General features: G+C 36.7%; 1 protein-coding gene across 3 annotated transcripts in view; it reads left to right on the forward strand.

Moving 5' to 3' along the window:
* Positions 1-1915: 1915 nt before the first annotated feature.
* LOC143250497 (cyclin-I-like) overlaps positions 1916-15796 on the forward strand; it is a 62688-nt gene continuing 48807 nt past the window's right edge. Inside the window, exons 1-2 of one of the 3 annotated variants that reach the window (XM_076501122.1) lie at positions 1916-1994; positions 3990-4167. In XM_076501122.1, coding sequence (XP_076357237.1) covers positions 4054-4167 — 114 coding nt within the window. In that variant the 5' untranslated portion in view covers positions 1916-1994; positions 3990-4053. Of the gene's footprint in view, positions 2110-3989; positions 4168-15796 lie in introns of all 3 variants that reach the window. The other 2 variants (XM_076501121.1, XM_076501124.1) reach the window with 2 other exon arrangements.

Consider the following 15796-nt stretch of genomic DNA (forward strand, 5'->3'; position numbering starts at 1 on the left):
GTCACAATTTTAAGTGTATGCTACAGCCATCAGTACAATTTTGGATGGCTGATACACAATGCAAAGTGATCTCACAGAGGATACAACACTGGCTAAATACTTCATAGTTTTGACCTATACACAATACATTTATACATGCATGCTGTGTTTTACTTTTCAATAAAAGATAAATGAAATTAATGGGAAACTAAACACTTGGTTTATCAAGTAAAATCCCTGATGATTTGTTGTAACTTGAAATCAATGTGGTTGTCTAATCTTCATCAAAGCTTAAGATAGAATGGCATTACACAGGGAGCGGCAATACAGGGCATGAATTTCAGTGCATTCAGTACGTTGCTATAGGACGCATGACACATACTTCCGTCTTAATGAAAACATTGAGTTCTACAGATCTATGTCTCTTTGATGTTAATTGTTAAACAACAGCGACGATTGTGTTTTCCATATTTTATGAATATATGTAGGTAACAATATTGGGGGGGCTGAGGGGGGCTTGGCTCATTTGGGGGGACTCAAGCCCCTCTTGGCGCCGCCACTGATACAAAATCAAATATGCATCCAACTCCACATTCAGTGATCAGTCTGTTTCTTTTATCACATATGGCGTGCTAAAGGCATGTAACCCGTTAGCTGTTATTCCGTTTGCTGACAAGAAAACAAATTTGTTTCTATAAACGTTACAAATTACTTTTCTCACAATAGAACATAGATAATAATCAATTAGGTAGACGTGTACATTACATTCTAGCTGAAAGAATAGTTTAATACTTTACTGAAGTAACTCATTCCGTTCAAACAGAGAACGATGAAAAATACAATTAGAAAACAACTTATTTTAGGGAAAAGCTGACGCATAGTGCATAATAAAGTTCAGTACTACACTTACATAGCGAGTTCTTCTTCGGTTCAAAATAATCTTTTTGCTGTGATCCACAATAGGCATATTAGATGAAACTTTTTGTTACGATCTGTATAACACACGTATGATATAATATGAATTATGTTACTTACTATATTCAACCCGACAGAGCCAGGTGGTTAGGGCGCTTGACTCGCAATTTGAGGATCGCAGGTTCGAATCCTCGTCACACCAAAAATGCTTGCCTCTTTAGCCGTGTTGGCGATATAAGTTTACAGTCGATTTCACTATTTGTTGATAAAAGAGTAGCCCAAGAGGTGGCGGTGGGTGGTGATGACTAGATGCTTTTCCTCTAGTCTTACACTGCTAAATCATGGATTGCTACCGCAGATAGCTCTCGTGTAACTTTGCGTAAAACTGAAAAACCAAACACTATATTTTTATAAATAGTGTTCTTTTCCAGAAAAAGTTTAAATCAGTCTTTCTCATAATAATCAACATATATTTACCGAATGAGTTTTTTTAACTCATTTAAAATTGTATACATATTTTATCAAACCAGAATAAAAATATTACATTTTTTAAAAAAGTGGGTGTGGTCACAATTTTCGTTTTAAAAATTATTATAGCTTAATTTGAATCTGATTTTCTTTCAGAGTATAAACTGGAGTGCAGCTGAAAAAGCTGGTGTATGTTCATAAGTTAAACAATATCATTTCTGAAAAAAAGTTCTATAAAGTATAAACTTGTTAAAATACACTAACTGATTTGAAAAGTAGAAAACTTTATTTCCATTTTTTCTTTGTTATGTCAGGCAGTAGTGAGTCATAAATGTAGAACACTGCATAAAAGAGTTCTAACGTAAATTTATACGTTTTACTATAAATTAAATTTTGGAATATAATTATAGAATATATCAAGATATACAACACTTATCAAAACATTGAACAATTACTTGGTGTTATATTTATGTAGACGTATAAACTGAAGTTATAGACAGGATATTGGAATGACGTAAATTAATAGACCAATAGGGTTTGAATATTTCTGTCAGCTGTCTATGATCAGAGGAGGACGTCCTGGATGACATTTGGGAAACAGAAGAGTCAAGTGAATAATATAACAATGAGAGGTTTGTTAGAGACTTGGACACATAAGTTTAAATTTTATTAAGGGTAATACATTTAGTTTAGTTTAAAGTACGCATGATCACGTTATACGAAGTTCCTTTACGGAATAGAACTGAGGTTAGTGTATTATTTATAATATTGTTACTAGTTTATTATTCCACAGTAAATTGTGTTTTAAGTTGAATGTAACTAACGGTAGTAGTATTAAGTAGTAACAGTACTATAAGTAACTAAAGTAATGCTAAAATTAATTTATATTTTTATAATATTTAAGTTTATAAATTTTGTTTGAAATAATATATTGTTTGTCAGAGTTTAAAGGATGTAAATATAAAACCATGAAGACTTTGACCTTTGTTTTAATAAATAAATCTACCAGTATAAGTAACAAAGCCTTCAAAAAAGTTCAGTTTTAAAATCGTACATTTCATTACTCTTAAGTTTTAATTATTAAGTTAGATTAGTGTTAATTAATATCTTTGCAACGAAATCTAAAGCGTTGTATACAAGTTTTATTGATTAACAGTTACAAACTCGTACTGATATATTTTTAAAGCTTAGATTATTTGTAATAAACTTATTTTGTAATGTTGTATACAGTATTTTGATCTTCGTTACAAAAATATCAGTTAACACTAGTCTTTAAATTAAAAATAAGTGTGGCGAAGTATAACCGCATCAGTTAATAATTACAAAAATCAAAGAATAAGAATCTGCATTTTTATTTACTACTAACAGGAATACATTATTGAGATTGAGAACTGCACAGTTGCACGGAATTCATGAAGTCGTAAAAATATTACTTCTAATTCTGTATTATTACATATTAACTTTTGCATTGCCAACAGATATAAGGATGATGAAATAGTTCTCTAACAAGAATATGAATGTAGCAGCATTTGGAATAAATTTCAAACTACCAGGAAAAGTACATGGAAATATGTTCTAAATATTTTAACAGAAATGTTTTAATTAGCCTTGTAACCATATATTTAATTATAAGTGTTAAAAATACATGTAACATTATATTGAAAAAAATGTAGGCATAGTTGTTTGGTATTTCAGACCAAAAGTTGATGCTAAATCTAAAATTGGTAGTGAATATGAATGATTTCTATTTTAAATGGGTCGTCTAATATTTCAGAAAATTAATTCCTACAATGGTATGCCCATATCTAATGTAACTGTTGGTGTCTTATAGAAGACCTGTAGGAACTACAATATATATATATTTTATTTGTTTGTATATATAAACCTTTTACTACTAGTATATTTTCCTTCATGGCAAAATTACATTTGGATTTCTATCTGTGTTACTTATAACTGTGCTGTTGCTTTATTTTTGGCACTAATTCCTGTAATCAAATTTGTACATATGTTTTGAGTTAAAATGTTATTAAATTTGAGTTTTATTTAGAACAACAAACCACAAAATGTCTTTCCATAATGATAACCCAATGCATGTAAACATCTTGTTTATTGTACTTAAAAGATTAAAGACTGTTTGTTTTTAATTTTTAAGTTATATATCCATTATACATGTGGGATTTCTAATTGTAACTTTTTTTAATCATTGAATTTTTTAAATTTTTTGTTGGAAAAAATATTTTCTTATATAAAAAAGATACAAAAGAAAGCAGAGATGGATTTACTAAAGGTATATATTTAAAGAGCTTAACAATTGCCCAATAAAGAATGGCTTCATAGAGAAATTTTTTGCTTTGTTCTCTATAAATATTTTAAAAATAGATTCATATCAGTTCATCTTTCCTGACCACTTACAGGTATTATGTTTTCTACTCATATCCATTCAAAAACTTTTCAATAACCTGTTAGTTATTGACCTTTTACTTTATCATTATACAAAAGAAATTTTTTGTTGAACCTATGATTTGTATAATGTTTCATAAACCCGAACATGGAATACTTTTACAGTGAGGTTTTATGTTGCAAGTATTTTCAGTTAATCTAATCAGAATGTGTTTTTACATCACTAGGTCAGGGAAGGAGGGTGTGTAGACAAGTGGGTAACTCCACTTTTGGTAGGAAGGGTGTGTCAGAATGCAAGTGAAATTGGATTTGACTCCTGAGAGAGTGATATTCATGTTACAACAGGCTCTCTCCAAAGAGAAGGAGGAGTGGAACCCCTTACTGTACAAAACACAGACTCAAGAGGTGAGCTAAAAACTTGAAGATACTAAGCTTAGTAGAAATGCTATGAACTAGTTAATAAAAATACATATTAGAATAGTGAAACTTATAATAATATGTATGAACTCTAACCTTTTGTAAGATACATTTATGATATCTCTGCAGCCCTTTGTTTAGGCTTGTCTGTAATGACTCGCATGTTATTTTTAAGGGGTGAAAAAAAAGTCACTTGGCCGAAGTAGGCTATCAGATTTCTCCTACCACTGCACTACAAATTATAAATTATAGGTGAGAGATTAACACGTTATATGAGTTAACTGAGTTACCCATGAGCGATGGTTACATTGTTTAATGTCAGGTAATTGAAATTACAATTAAACAGTTGGTGTAAGAAGAATCATCAACTAATTGAAATTAGTGATTCTGATGATCAACATTTTTTATTATAATAGTAAGCTGGGGCCTTTTTTGTCTTTAAAAACTAAAAGCTTCTGTTGAACTTTAAAAATGGTGTTCTGTATATAAATTAATTATAAAAACAAACTATTTTCTGTTGGAAAAGTTCAATAATAAAATAAATGAATCCAGTTAAGTTTTCTGTAATGTAAAACATTCCTTTAAGGTTCAAGATACTTCAAAAGAATAACCAGTCATATAACTACTAAATGAAACAAGTAACAAGATCAGAGGAATGCTATTATCAAAAGAATAACCAGAATTAAATATATGTGATAGCCTTTGATGAGAAACTATCCTTAGAAAAAGTTGCTATGTATTGCAGGACTTAAAAATTACAGAACATCAGTATTGGGGTTAATATCTGCCTTTTGAAGCATAGGTTTAAATTTATTATTAAGGAAAACCCATTTTCTTATTGTGTACTTGTGTATAATTGTAAACATATTTTGACAAGGTACAACACATTAAGAAATTCATATCTGTACGAGTTGAGAAAAGAATAGTTAATTAGATTATAGGATGGTAGCAGTAGAAAAAGCAAAAAAAATTGTTATTAATAGAATCCAGTCAAACTGAACCCTTGCAATAAGTAGAAGGCATGATATGTCTGTGCGTGGGTTTTTAATTTTTGTATTTACATTAAATTTTTCTTTAACAAAATGTTCATTTTACATCATGGACATGTCTGGTTTCACTTTACTAAGGACCTCCTTAGGACATTGTTTTAACATGTTATTAATTATTATTTCTCATCCAATTTAGACCACCTTGACAACACTCGTGTACTGTGCTATTCTACTATATAACCATCATTAGACTATATCCCTTCACCAATAGGAAAGTGACACATTTACCCTATTCATTTATACCTATGAGCATTTTGTGTAAGACAAGAGTTTATTCTTTATCTTCACATTGTATTGTTTTGGTTTGAATGTGCAGTTAGTTTCTGATATAATTTTTTTTTATATTTCATTCCTTTAATTTTGATAGAAACTTGACTCTTACACTTTCCACACTTATGGACTCTTTGTTGCAGAAGACATTTGATTCATTTGGATATTTTCTTTGGAGCTTTCCCTGTCTTTTCACTCCTAACTTCCTCTTTCTCCTTATCCAGTCTTGTTTCCACCCCTTCAGGTTCTTTGAATCTTCACAATTTTGAGTAATCTGTCTTTCTTTCAGGCAATGGATGCAATAAAATGGGTCATTGACTCCACTCTGAAGCTTTATTCCCAACTTTTTGTTTTCAAGAAGGTCTCTAGTTAACAGCCCATTATAGATCTGTTACCCTTTCTTGTGAACCAGCTTAACATGGTATGATTGTCAAGCACTGAACTTGTAACGTTCAAGGCATGGGTTAGATTCTTGTCACCAAATATGATTTCCCTTTCTGCTGTGTAGATGTTATGCGTTGGTCAGTCCCACTGTTCATTGATCCAAGATTTGAATTGGCTGGTCAAATTTACCAGGTAACTATGGAACCCCTCACCTCAGTATCTGATTCATTTGGAGAACTTCAGTTTGTTTGCTGAAACATGGAGCTTCTGACAACTGAAATTTGTATCTCGTGTCTCTACAAAAAAACTTCTCTCTTTTGGATATTGAGCTTTGGAGTATACTAACTTGTATCCCATTTAGTGTAAGATATCCAGAAGTCCACTGATCTTTTTTTGTTTCTCTCACTTCATTGCTTCCATTTTTTTCATGGTGGCTTAATCATTTCTACAAGACCCTGAATATTCCCCCTTCTTTTACCTTGCCAATGCTTTCATCTTTTCTTCAGTGCCTCTCAGCTGAGGGGATGCAATTCTGGACACCTTCACTGATTCCAGTATTTGGTCTCCAGAAGAGTGGTCTATCCATATCAACATCCTGAAGATGGTGGTAGTTCATTGATCTGGCCACCAACTTCCATCACAACTGTCTAGACATATGTTGTGATTTATTCAAGAAACTGTTGTTACTTGTATTAATACACATGGAGGTATCACTCTCAAAGGTCTTTGGATTTACAATGCTAGAATCAGGGGTTCGATTCCCCTCAGTGGACACAGTAGATAGTTCGATGTGGCTTTGTTATAAGAAAAAAACACACACACATATCACTCACAATGCCTTTGCTTTCTTGTTCTAGAACTATTTTTGGGCCCACAACCATTACATTCTTATTGTTCACCTCCCATATACTAAATTTAGTGGCAAATTTGCAGTACTGCATGAACCAGATCTTTTTGACATAATGGTCTGTGTATCAGCTGGTGATTCAGAGGATTTGTTCCCAGTTTGGAGAGTCTTCTATCAATGCCTTTGTAACTACCGTTAACCTGATTGCTATGGGTCATGTTTCAAAGGGCATGTCAATGTGTTTATTGATTGCTTGCAATCAAATTTTTGTTGAACTGCTATTTTATGAATTTATGTCAATGTTTGGTGTCAAACTGTAAATTATAATTCAAATTTTAGTATTATACATTACTCAATTTCTTAATTTAAAAGTAAATATTAAAACCTTAAACATTGATTTTTGTGTGACATGGATTGTTGAATGCAGCACTGGTTTAAATTAGATGTTTGTGATATCAAAATACAAGTTAGGAATTCAAATTATGTATATTAACAAGCTAGACTGTAAATTAAGAACTTTGTTTTTTTTCTATTTGGTGAAATACTGTTCATGTACTGAATCAAACACAGTAGCCCCACTTAACTCTTTCCATTTTGGGAAATAGTATCTTATATACACTTACATTTGTATATGACCTGTGAAAAACCAATCAAAAACTTGGAATGTTCCCCTTGTGGCTTTCTCAGTCATTTCCATGTGCTAGAACACCCCATCTCATTCTTTGAAAGAAAGTTTCAAGGAGATAGATTGTGTGTTTAGTCTGCTTGAAATTGATAAATTAAAATGAAATTGTGTGGTATTGATATAGTAATTCATGGCTTTTTGGTTATTCAGATGTATCTATAAAGCATTAAAAAACCTGTTTCACATCCTCTGTACGTGAAATTTCTTAAGGCTACGACAATTAGCAACCGAGTACATAGATCATAACAAGAAGAGATGGCTGCTTTGCTTCATTATTCATCATTCCATATTATGAGAAAAATAAGTTTAATTTATTTCTAAATAGTAATACACACACACACACACACACACACACACACACACACACACACACACACACACACACACACACACACACACACACAAATAATGCATGGTAATTGAAATATTACTGTATTTCACAAAATACACCCCTCGATGTGGATTCCTGTACGTGGTGAGGGGACCTCCCAGGGAAGGTTCTGTTCTATCTGGTTACCTTCTCTGGGATCTAAACATCCACCCACGTGTTTGCCGTGCGTGGCGACCCGTGAAGGGGAGGAGAGGATCCTGGTGGTTGAAGGGTCCAACCCTAACACACCACTTTGGCCTCGAATTCCTATAGACGGGCGGCCTTTGGGTGACCCCCCTTGGGTCAATCGGCTGGTCCACTTGGGCCAACCAAGTACCAGTGTTGGAAGTTCTCAATGGGTGTTGTGGACATTGTGCCTGATGCTGGTGTTTGGGTATAGTGCTCACGAAACCCTGGCGTTGCTGCATTGTCCTTGTGTGACTTTGTAGTGCGTCCCCTTGTAGGGCTCCATGGTGGGTGGGGTCAGTGGGTACCGAAATTTTTTCTTTTTCCTATGGATCCTCTAAAAAATTTAAATAAACTTGTAAAAAAACAGTCAATGGGTAGCGACCACGTCTTGAATACTCAGAACAGCAATCTTCAACATCAGTAACACACGCATTACTCATTTTCTTATATTACATTCTCTTTCGAAAAACCTTTAGGGCAAATGTCCCCTTTTTTTATTCAAAAGGGACTAGAGGGACTTGCTGGCTCTCCAAAGTCAGTAAAGAAACTTCGATCTGGTGACATATTGGTTGAAACATCCACATCCCAACACAGTGAACTCCTCTTGAATTCAAAGGCAATTGGGGATATACCTATTGAGGTTACACCCCATGCTACCTTGAATTCTTCACGAGTAGTTATTGTTGAAAGGGACTTGAAGAACGTTTCCGAGTCAGAGATTCTCGCTGGTCTCTCCACTCAAGGAGTTTCTGCAGTGAGGCTCATCTCCACTCGCAAAGATGGAGTTACACTGCCAACAAATACCCTCGTTTTAACAGTTACTTCACCATGTGCACCTGCCACCATCAAGGCAGGTTATCTCATTTGCAGGGTTTGGCCATACATACCAAACCCTCTTCGATGTTTCCAATGTCGGAGATTCGGCCACTCAAAGACATCTTGTTGTGGTTCCCTGACATGTGCTCGTTGTGGAGGCAAGGACCACGATGCCTATGACTGTGACATGAACCCACATTGCGTAAACTGCAATGGTTCTCACCCCTCTTACTTTCATTCTTGCCCAAAATGGTTGGAGGAAAAAGAGGTGCAGCGTTTGAAAACGACACATAACAATAGTTATCCTGAGGCTTGGAAATTGCTGTCCACAACTCCATCTCGGACATATGCTGCTGCACTTCATTCCACAACTACAGTGGGAATGCAGACAGATCTCTCTGTGCCTCCAAGAGAATCGTTTTCAAAACAAATGAAAAGCCTTTTGACATCCATGGTTAAAAAGGTTGATGAATCGACTTCCACACCCATCTCTGTTCCTCCCACACCTTCCAACAAACCTCAAGATCCACGTCCTTCAGTTTCAAATACAGGCATTTCTCCTTGTACATCTTTTTCTCCCACCACAATAGACAAAACAATTATTCGTTCGCATCCTCAGTCACTGGATTCCCCTTCCAATAACAAAAACCTGCCCACCTGACCCAGAGCAGGATCCATGGAGGTTGATAGACCTCCTCCGACTAAAGACAGTAAAGAAAAAAGACGTGGTCGTAAACTGAAGGGTTCTCCAGCCACTTCACCTACCCGTTCTTAAAAATGGCCACCTTGATACAATGGAACTGTCGAGGTTTACGTTCTAATCTGGATGATATCAAAATGCTGATTGCTTCCTACCATCCTCTTTGTCTTTCTTTACAAGAAACATTTTACAAATCTGCTGATACAGCCTCCATTCGGCAGTTTTCTCTGTACAGAAATGACAGGTTGTGTGATGGTTGAGTACATGGAGGGGTGGCACTGTTGGTTGATCAACACGTGCCCACCCTGTCTTTGTCACTCAACACATCCTTGGAGGCTGTAGCCATCCGTGTTTCCTTGGGTCATACCAATGATTTTGAACTGTTTGTTCTCTGTACCTGTCCCCTGGAGAGACATATGATCAATCAGATCTTGGTGCTCTTGTTGAACAATTGCCATCTCCATTTATAATCCTAGGGGATTTTAATGGACATCATCCCCTCTGGGGAAGTGCTATTATTGATGGGAGGGGCCGATCTGTAGAGCGGATGCTCTCTGATCACAATCTTTCTCTTTTCAATACTGGTTCTTCCACTTACTTTCATGCACCTAGTCAGTCCTAGGTTTTGATCTCTCAGTTTGCTCCCCTTCATTATTCTCCCATTTTTCATGGAGGGTTAACAGTAATCCACTATGCAGTTATGATTTTCCGATCCTTTTGAGAGAGACTGGCCGTGGTCGATGCCAACCTACCCGCGTGCCCCGGTGGAAGCTGGATCAGACAGACTGGTCCTCTTTCACTGCTCTCGCAGAACTTGATCCTGCCATCGTGAATTGGCCATCAACAGACGACTGTGTAGCAGCAGTAACTGACTCTATTACATATGTAGCTGCTCAGTGTATTCCTAAAACCTCGACACGTTTTCCACGATATCCTCGTCCGTGGTGGAATCCTGCTTGCCACTTAGCACGGAAGGCTCAAAAGCGGGCCTGGGATACTTTTCGTAGATATCCCACACTTTCAAACCGGGTTGCTTTCCAACGGGCCTGTGCACATGCTAGGTGGGTAAGACATCAAAGCCAGAAGGAATCTTGGATTAAGTTCTCAACCAGCATATCTTCTACCACCAGTTCCAAGATCATATGAGACAGGATTCGAAAGGTTAATGGACACTACAATTCTATCCCCCTCTCGATCTTACTCTCTGATGGTCAGGAGGTGACTGATGTTCGGAACATCGCTAACACTCTAGGTGAAAGCTTTTGCTGGGTATCTAGCACTTCTGCTTGTTCCTCCCCTTCCTGGCCATCAAGACTCGGGCAGAGCGATCACCTCTTTCCTTTCAAACTGACTGTTTCTTTGACTATAATTGTCCCTTTACCCTGGTGGAACTAAAAATGGCCCTTCATCGGTCTGCCAGTACGTCTGTTGGACCTGATGATATTCATTATGACATGCTGCACCATCCATCTCCTACTTCTCTTGATGTCCTTCTGATTGTTTTCAACCGGATCTGGCAGGAGAATGTTTTTCCTGATGCCTGGCGCCAGGCTATTATTTTACCTTTCTCTAAGCCAGGGAAAGATCCCAAGATTCCTTCAAACTACCGTCCAATTGCTTTGACGAGCTGTTTCTGTAAGACATTAGAAAGGATGGTTAATGCTCGTCTTGTTTGGTTCCTTGAATCAAACAACCTCCTCTCGCCCACCCAGTGTGGGTTCTGTCGACAGCACTCCACAACAGACTACCTAATTCGTCTTGAAACATCTATCAGAGAAGCCTTTCTCAACTGCCAACATCTTGTATCAATATTCTTTGGCATAGAGAAGGCTTATGACACAACCTGGAGGTATGGCGTTTTGTGAGACCTCCATACATATGGGTTACGTGGCCATCTACCCATGTTTATTAAAAAATTTTTAATGGACAGGAGATTCCAAGTTCGTGTGGGTTTGACACTTTCCCATTCTTTTGTACAGGAACTTGGAATCCCTCAAGGCTGTGTGATGTTTATTCACTGTTGCGAATGGGTTGTATGTCGACGACTTTCACATCTCATGTCAGTCATCAAATATGAGATATATTGGGCATCAGCTACAAACCGCCCTCAATTGTGTATGGAAGTGGACTCTGGCGAATGGCTTTAATTTCTCTCTCTCCAAAACTGTATGCCTGCACTTTTGCCGTCGACGGGGTATTCACCCTGATCCTGAACTTCATATCGGTGAAGTTTTGCTGCCAGTGGTCCCGGAGACCAAGTTCTTGGGGCTTATCTTTGATCCTAAACTGACCTTTATACCACACTTAAAGCAGCCTCGGGTCAAATGCACAAGAGCACTGAACATCCTCTGTGTTCTCTCTTCTACCAGTTGGGGGGCAGGTCACTGTTCAATGTTAAAGGTATATCGTGCTCTTATTAGATCAAAACTCGATTATGGATCAATGGTCTATGGCTCTGCCAGACCCTCGGCCTTAATGATGCTGGACCCCATTCATCACCAAGGATTTCGACTCTGCACTGGGGCTTTCCGTACCTCTCCAGTTCAAAGTATACCTCAAAGTATATATCTTGAATCTCATGAACCTTCTCTACACCTTTGCCGTTTGCAACTATCTTTACAATATACTTCGAAACTTCATTCCTTACCAAAGCATCCCACCTGGAAATATGTTTTCCTTCCTCGGTGGGCAGTACTTTTTCAGAACAGACGATCTGTCATTGCTCGGTTTGGCCTTCGCATCCGGGTGCAATTGGATGAATTGGGTCTGTCCTTGGATAACATTGCAGATTCTACAGGTTGGCCCATCCTACCATGGCTTATTACAGCCCCCAAATGTGACCTTTCTTTCAGTCACCTAAAAAAGGCAGATACTCCAGATTGGAAGTACCGTCTTTTATTCAATGAATATCTTTCAAACAATCATTCAGTTCCCATTTATACAGATGGTTCCAAATCAGGTAATTCAGTGGGCTCTGCTATGGTTTGCTATGGGTCAGTAGTTGCACGCAGAATCCCTTCTACAGCTTCTGTGTTCACTGCTGAACTGTATGCCATATCTCTTGCCCTGGATCATATTGCAGCTGAGCAGTACTCCAACTGCACTATTTATACTGATTCGCTTAGTTCTATACTTGCCTTAGAATCGCTACACGTTCGCTCACATCCTATTCTCGCTTATATTCGAAACTGACTGGCTCATTTCTCATTAGCAGCTACTTCAATCCAGTTTTTCTGGATACCAGGCCATGTTGGTATTCGCGGGAACGAGCTTGCAGACATGGCAGCTAAATATGTCTGCTTCAGCACCATCACTCCTATGCCTATTCCGTACATGGACTATGGTGTTGTCTTCAAGGCTCGGCTCCGTGCCAGCTGGCAGTCCACTTGGAGTGAGCAACGCGACAACAAACTTTTTCAAATCAAACCCTATATTGGACTTTGGCCATCTAGCTTCCGTAAAGTTCGGAAGGAGGAAGTTGTTCTCACTAGGCTACGTATTGGTCACAGTTTTTTAACTCATCATTTTCTTTTATCTGGAACTGATGCACCAATGTGTAGTTTGTGTAACACTGAAATCACTATCAGCCACGTTTTACTTTCTTGCCATCGTTACAATTCTCAACGATGGCAATATTTTAAACATATTTTTTCCCAGGGTCAGTCTGTAACATTGGACAGAGTTATTGGTGATGGTGACTCTGTCCACCTTGATAATGTTTTTAATTTTTTAATGGCCATTAATCCTTTTAATCTCATTTAAGTGTTGGATATTTATTCATTACACCTTTTTAATTGTGGTTCCCTTTTCACAGTTTCATTCTCTCTAGTTCAATTTGACATTGGACAATGGCCAGAACATTAAATAACTCGACACCAGGACTGGAAAGGCCAACTTCAGGTGATTGACGGTGGTTCTTGAACTTACCTGTTAGTCTTCCTGGCGGGTTATGATCATTACCTTTTTGCTAGAGTAAATACCTTACAACTTCTTATACTCTGCCTTCTATCTTAACATTGTAGACTAGGTGTCAACATTGGTTTTATACATTTTTTGTTTTACCTTCATTTCCATTTATGTCTATTACTACATTTATTTATTTATTTTTATTTTTTTTTTACATTTTTACCGAGTGTCTGGCGCAGATAGCCTTGCTGCTTTGTGCCATAAAACACTAAATCAATCAATCAATCACAAAATACAAGTCCACTGAAACACAGCCATGAGGTTCACTTTGTAAAGACTAAAAGTCAGTTTTCTATTATTAGATATGGTAACATAAATTCACAGGAAGGTACACAGAAAGTTCAATGTAATAAAAATAATGTGTGTGTGTATATAATGTTGAGGTTTAAGCTATTTAGACTAAACATGTTTAGTTTCATGTTATAACCTTTTGTTATTCTGGACTTTAAAAAAGCATAATTTAAACTTATTTTCTAGATTTTAAGGTGGTGATGAGATGAGTCAAAGTGACACTATATAGTTAGGGCAGAAAAAATAATTTCACTTTTTAGAGATTACACAAATAGTGTTTGAGATTTTTGGGAAGTAGAATAGTTTTCAATCACATCATGAAAATCACTTACTTGGAGAAGTAACAAAACATATTTGATATTTTTACAAACAAATCTTTAGTAAAATATTTCATTACAAAATATAAATTTGTGTATAAATGACTTGGAATACTTGCAGAAAGTCAATCAAATTTTGTTAAGGTACACATACAGCATTGAAAGTTATAGTGTAAATACTTAACATGTACAAGTGTGTACAAGAACTCATGTATTTTATTATTTTATACTGAGCCCATTATGAAATTGTTAACACCAGTTTTTTTTTCTTTTCTTTTAGTCTCCATTTCCTGGCTACAACCCTAGGCAGTAGCAATGGGCTCACTATGTCAACACTGGTCCAATCTCCTTCATTATGCATATCTTCCTCTTTGACTTTTTCCCAAAGTATGCTGTATCTTAATTTACAGCATTACTTGATGGGTTTTTTGCTTTACTCCTCACACTACTTGTGTTCTTGATAATTCAGGAACCACTACATCTTCCATCCTGTACGTTCTCTTTTGTAAACTTCCGAGTTCCATATTTTACCATAACATGCCACTCTTTCCTTTTTGCTCACTTTTGTTGGTTATCCAACTGTACAGTATATTGATGCTGATCTATAACTCCCTCAAAGCCATACAACACTTCTTCATCTCGCTTCTTTTTATACTTTTATTTCTAAGGCTGATCTATGTATTTCTGAAGTAACTGGTAGAGAATGGCTTTGTCAGCAGCCTTCCATCTTTTCCTGGCCATTCTCCTTTTCTTTCTCTGGTTCTTGCAGAACTCTTTAGGGCCTTTCTAATCATTCATTTTCCTCAATCAATTTCTCTACCTAAATGAAACTTGTGTTTAATTTTCATGGCTCCCACAGGTCCTCCATCCAAGCCTTTGGCTACTTCTTTTAAGATATACTTTCTTCTCCTCTAATATTTTTGCCTTTGGTACTGCCATTGCAGGGTCAGGTTTATTTAATTTATTTTCAGACCATTCCAAGACTTATTCTACCTGGTATTATATTGAATGTTATTTTGAGTCACCCTCTTTTCAATATCTTTATATGATTGTTCTGACCCCAGTTGTTTTCTTTGTACTGTATTCTGTATAGTTTTATCTCACTCATGCACATCTCTTTAGAAGCAATCAAAATTATCTCTTCCTGTACTTGGTGATGGGACCTCCCAGGGAAGGTTCAGTTTACCTCCTTTGGGATTTAAGCATCCACCCATGTGATTGTGTGCGTGGTGACCTGTAAAGGGGAGGAGAGGATCCTGGTGATGGAGAGGTCAAATCCTAACACACTACTTTGGCCTTGAATTCCTGTAGACAGGCAGCCTTGGGGGGCCCCCCCTTGGGTAAATTGGTTGGTAACAATCCATAGGTAAATGACCACATTTGGAAGATGCTGAACAGCAATTTTCAACATCTGTAACACCTGTTGTACCTCTTTTTTTTATTCTACATTCTCTTTCAGATGAACCTTTAGGGCAGATATTTCCCTTTTTCATTCAGAAGGAACTGGAGGACTTTCTGGGTCTCCAAAGACAATAAAGAAGCTTTGATCTGGTGAGATATTGGTAGAAACATCCACATTTCAACACAGTGAACTCCTCTTGCATTCAAAGGCAATTGAGGATATACCTATTGAGGTATACCTCATGCTATTTAGAATTCATCACAAGGAGTTATTGTTGAAAGGGATTTGAAGAACATCCCCAAGTCGGAAATTCTCGATGGTTTTTCCACTT

The sequence above is a fragment of the Tachypleus tridentatus genome, chromosome 5 (assembly GCF_004210375.1).
Source record: "Tachypleus tridentatus isolate NWPU-2018 chromosome 5, ASM421037v1, whole genome shotgun sequence".
NCBI lineage: Eukaryota > Metazoa > Arthropoda > Merostomata > Xiphosura > Limulidae > Tachypleus > Tachypleus tridentatus.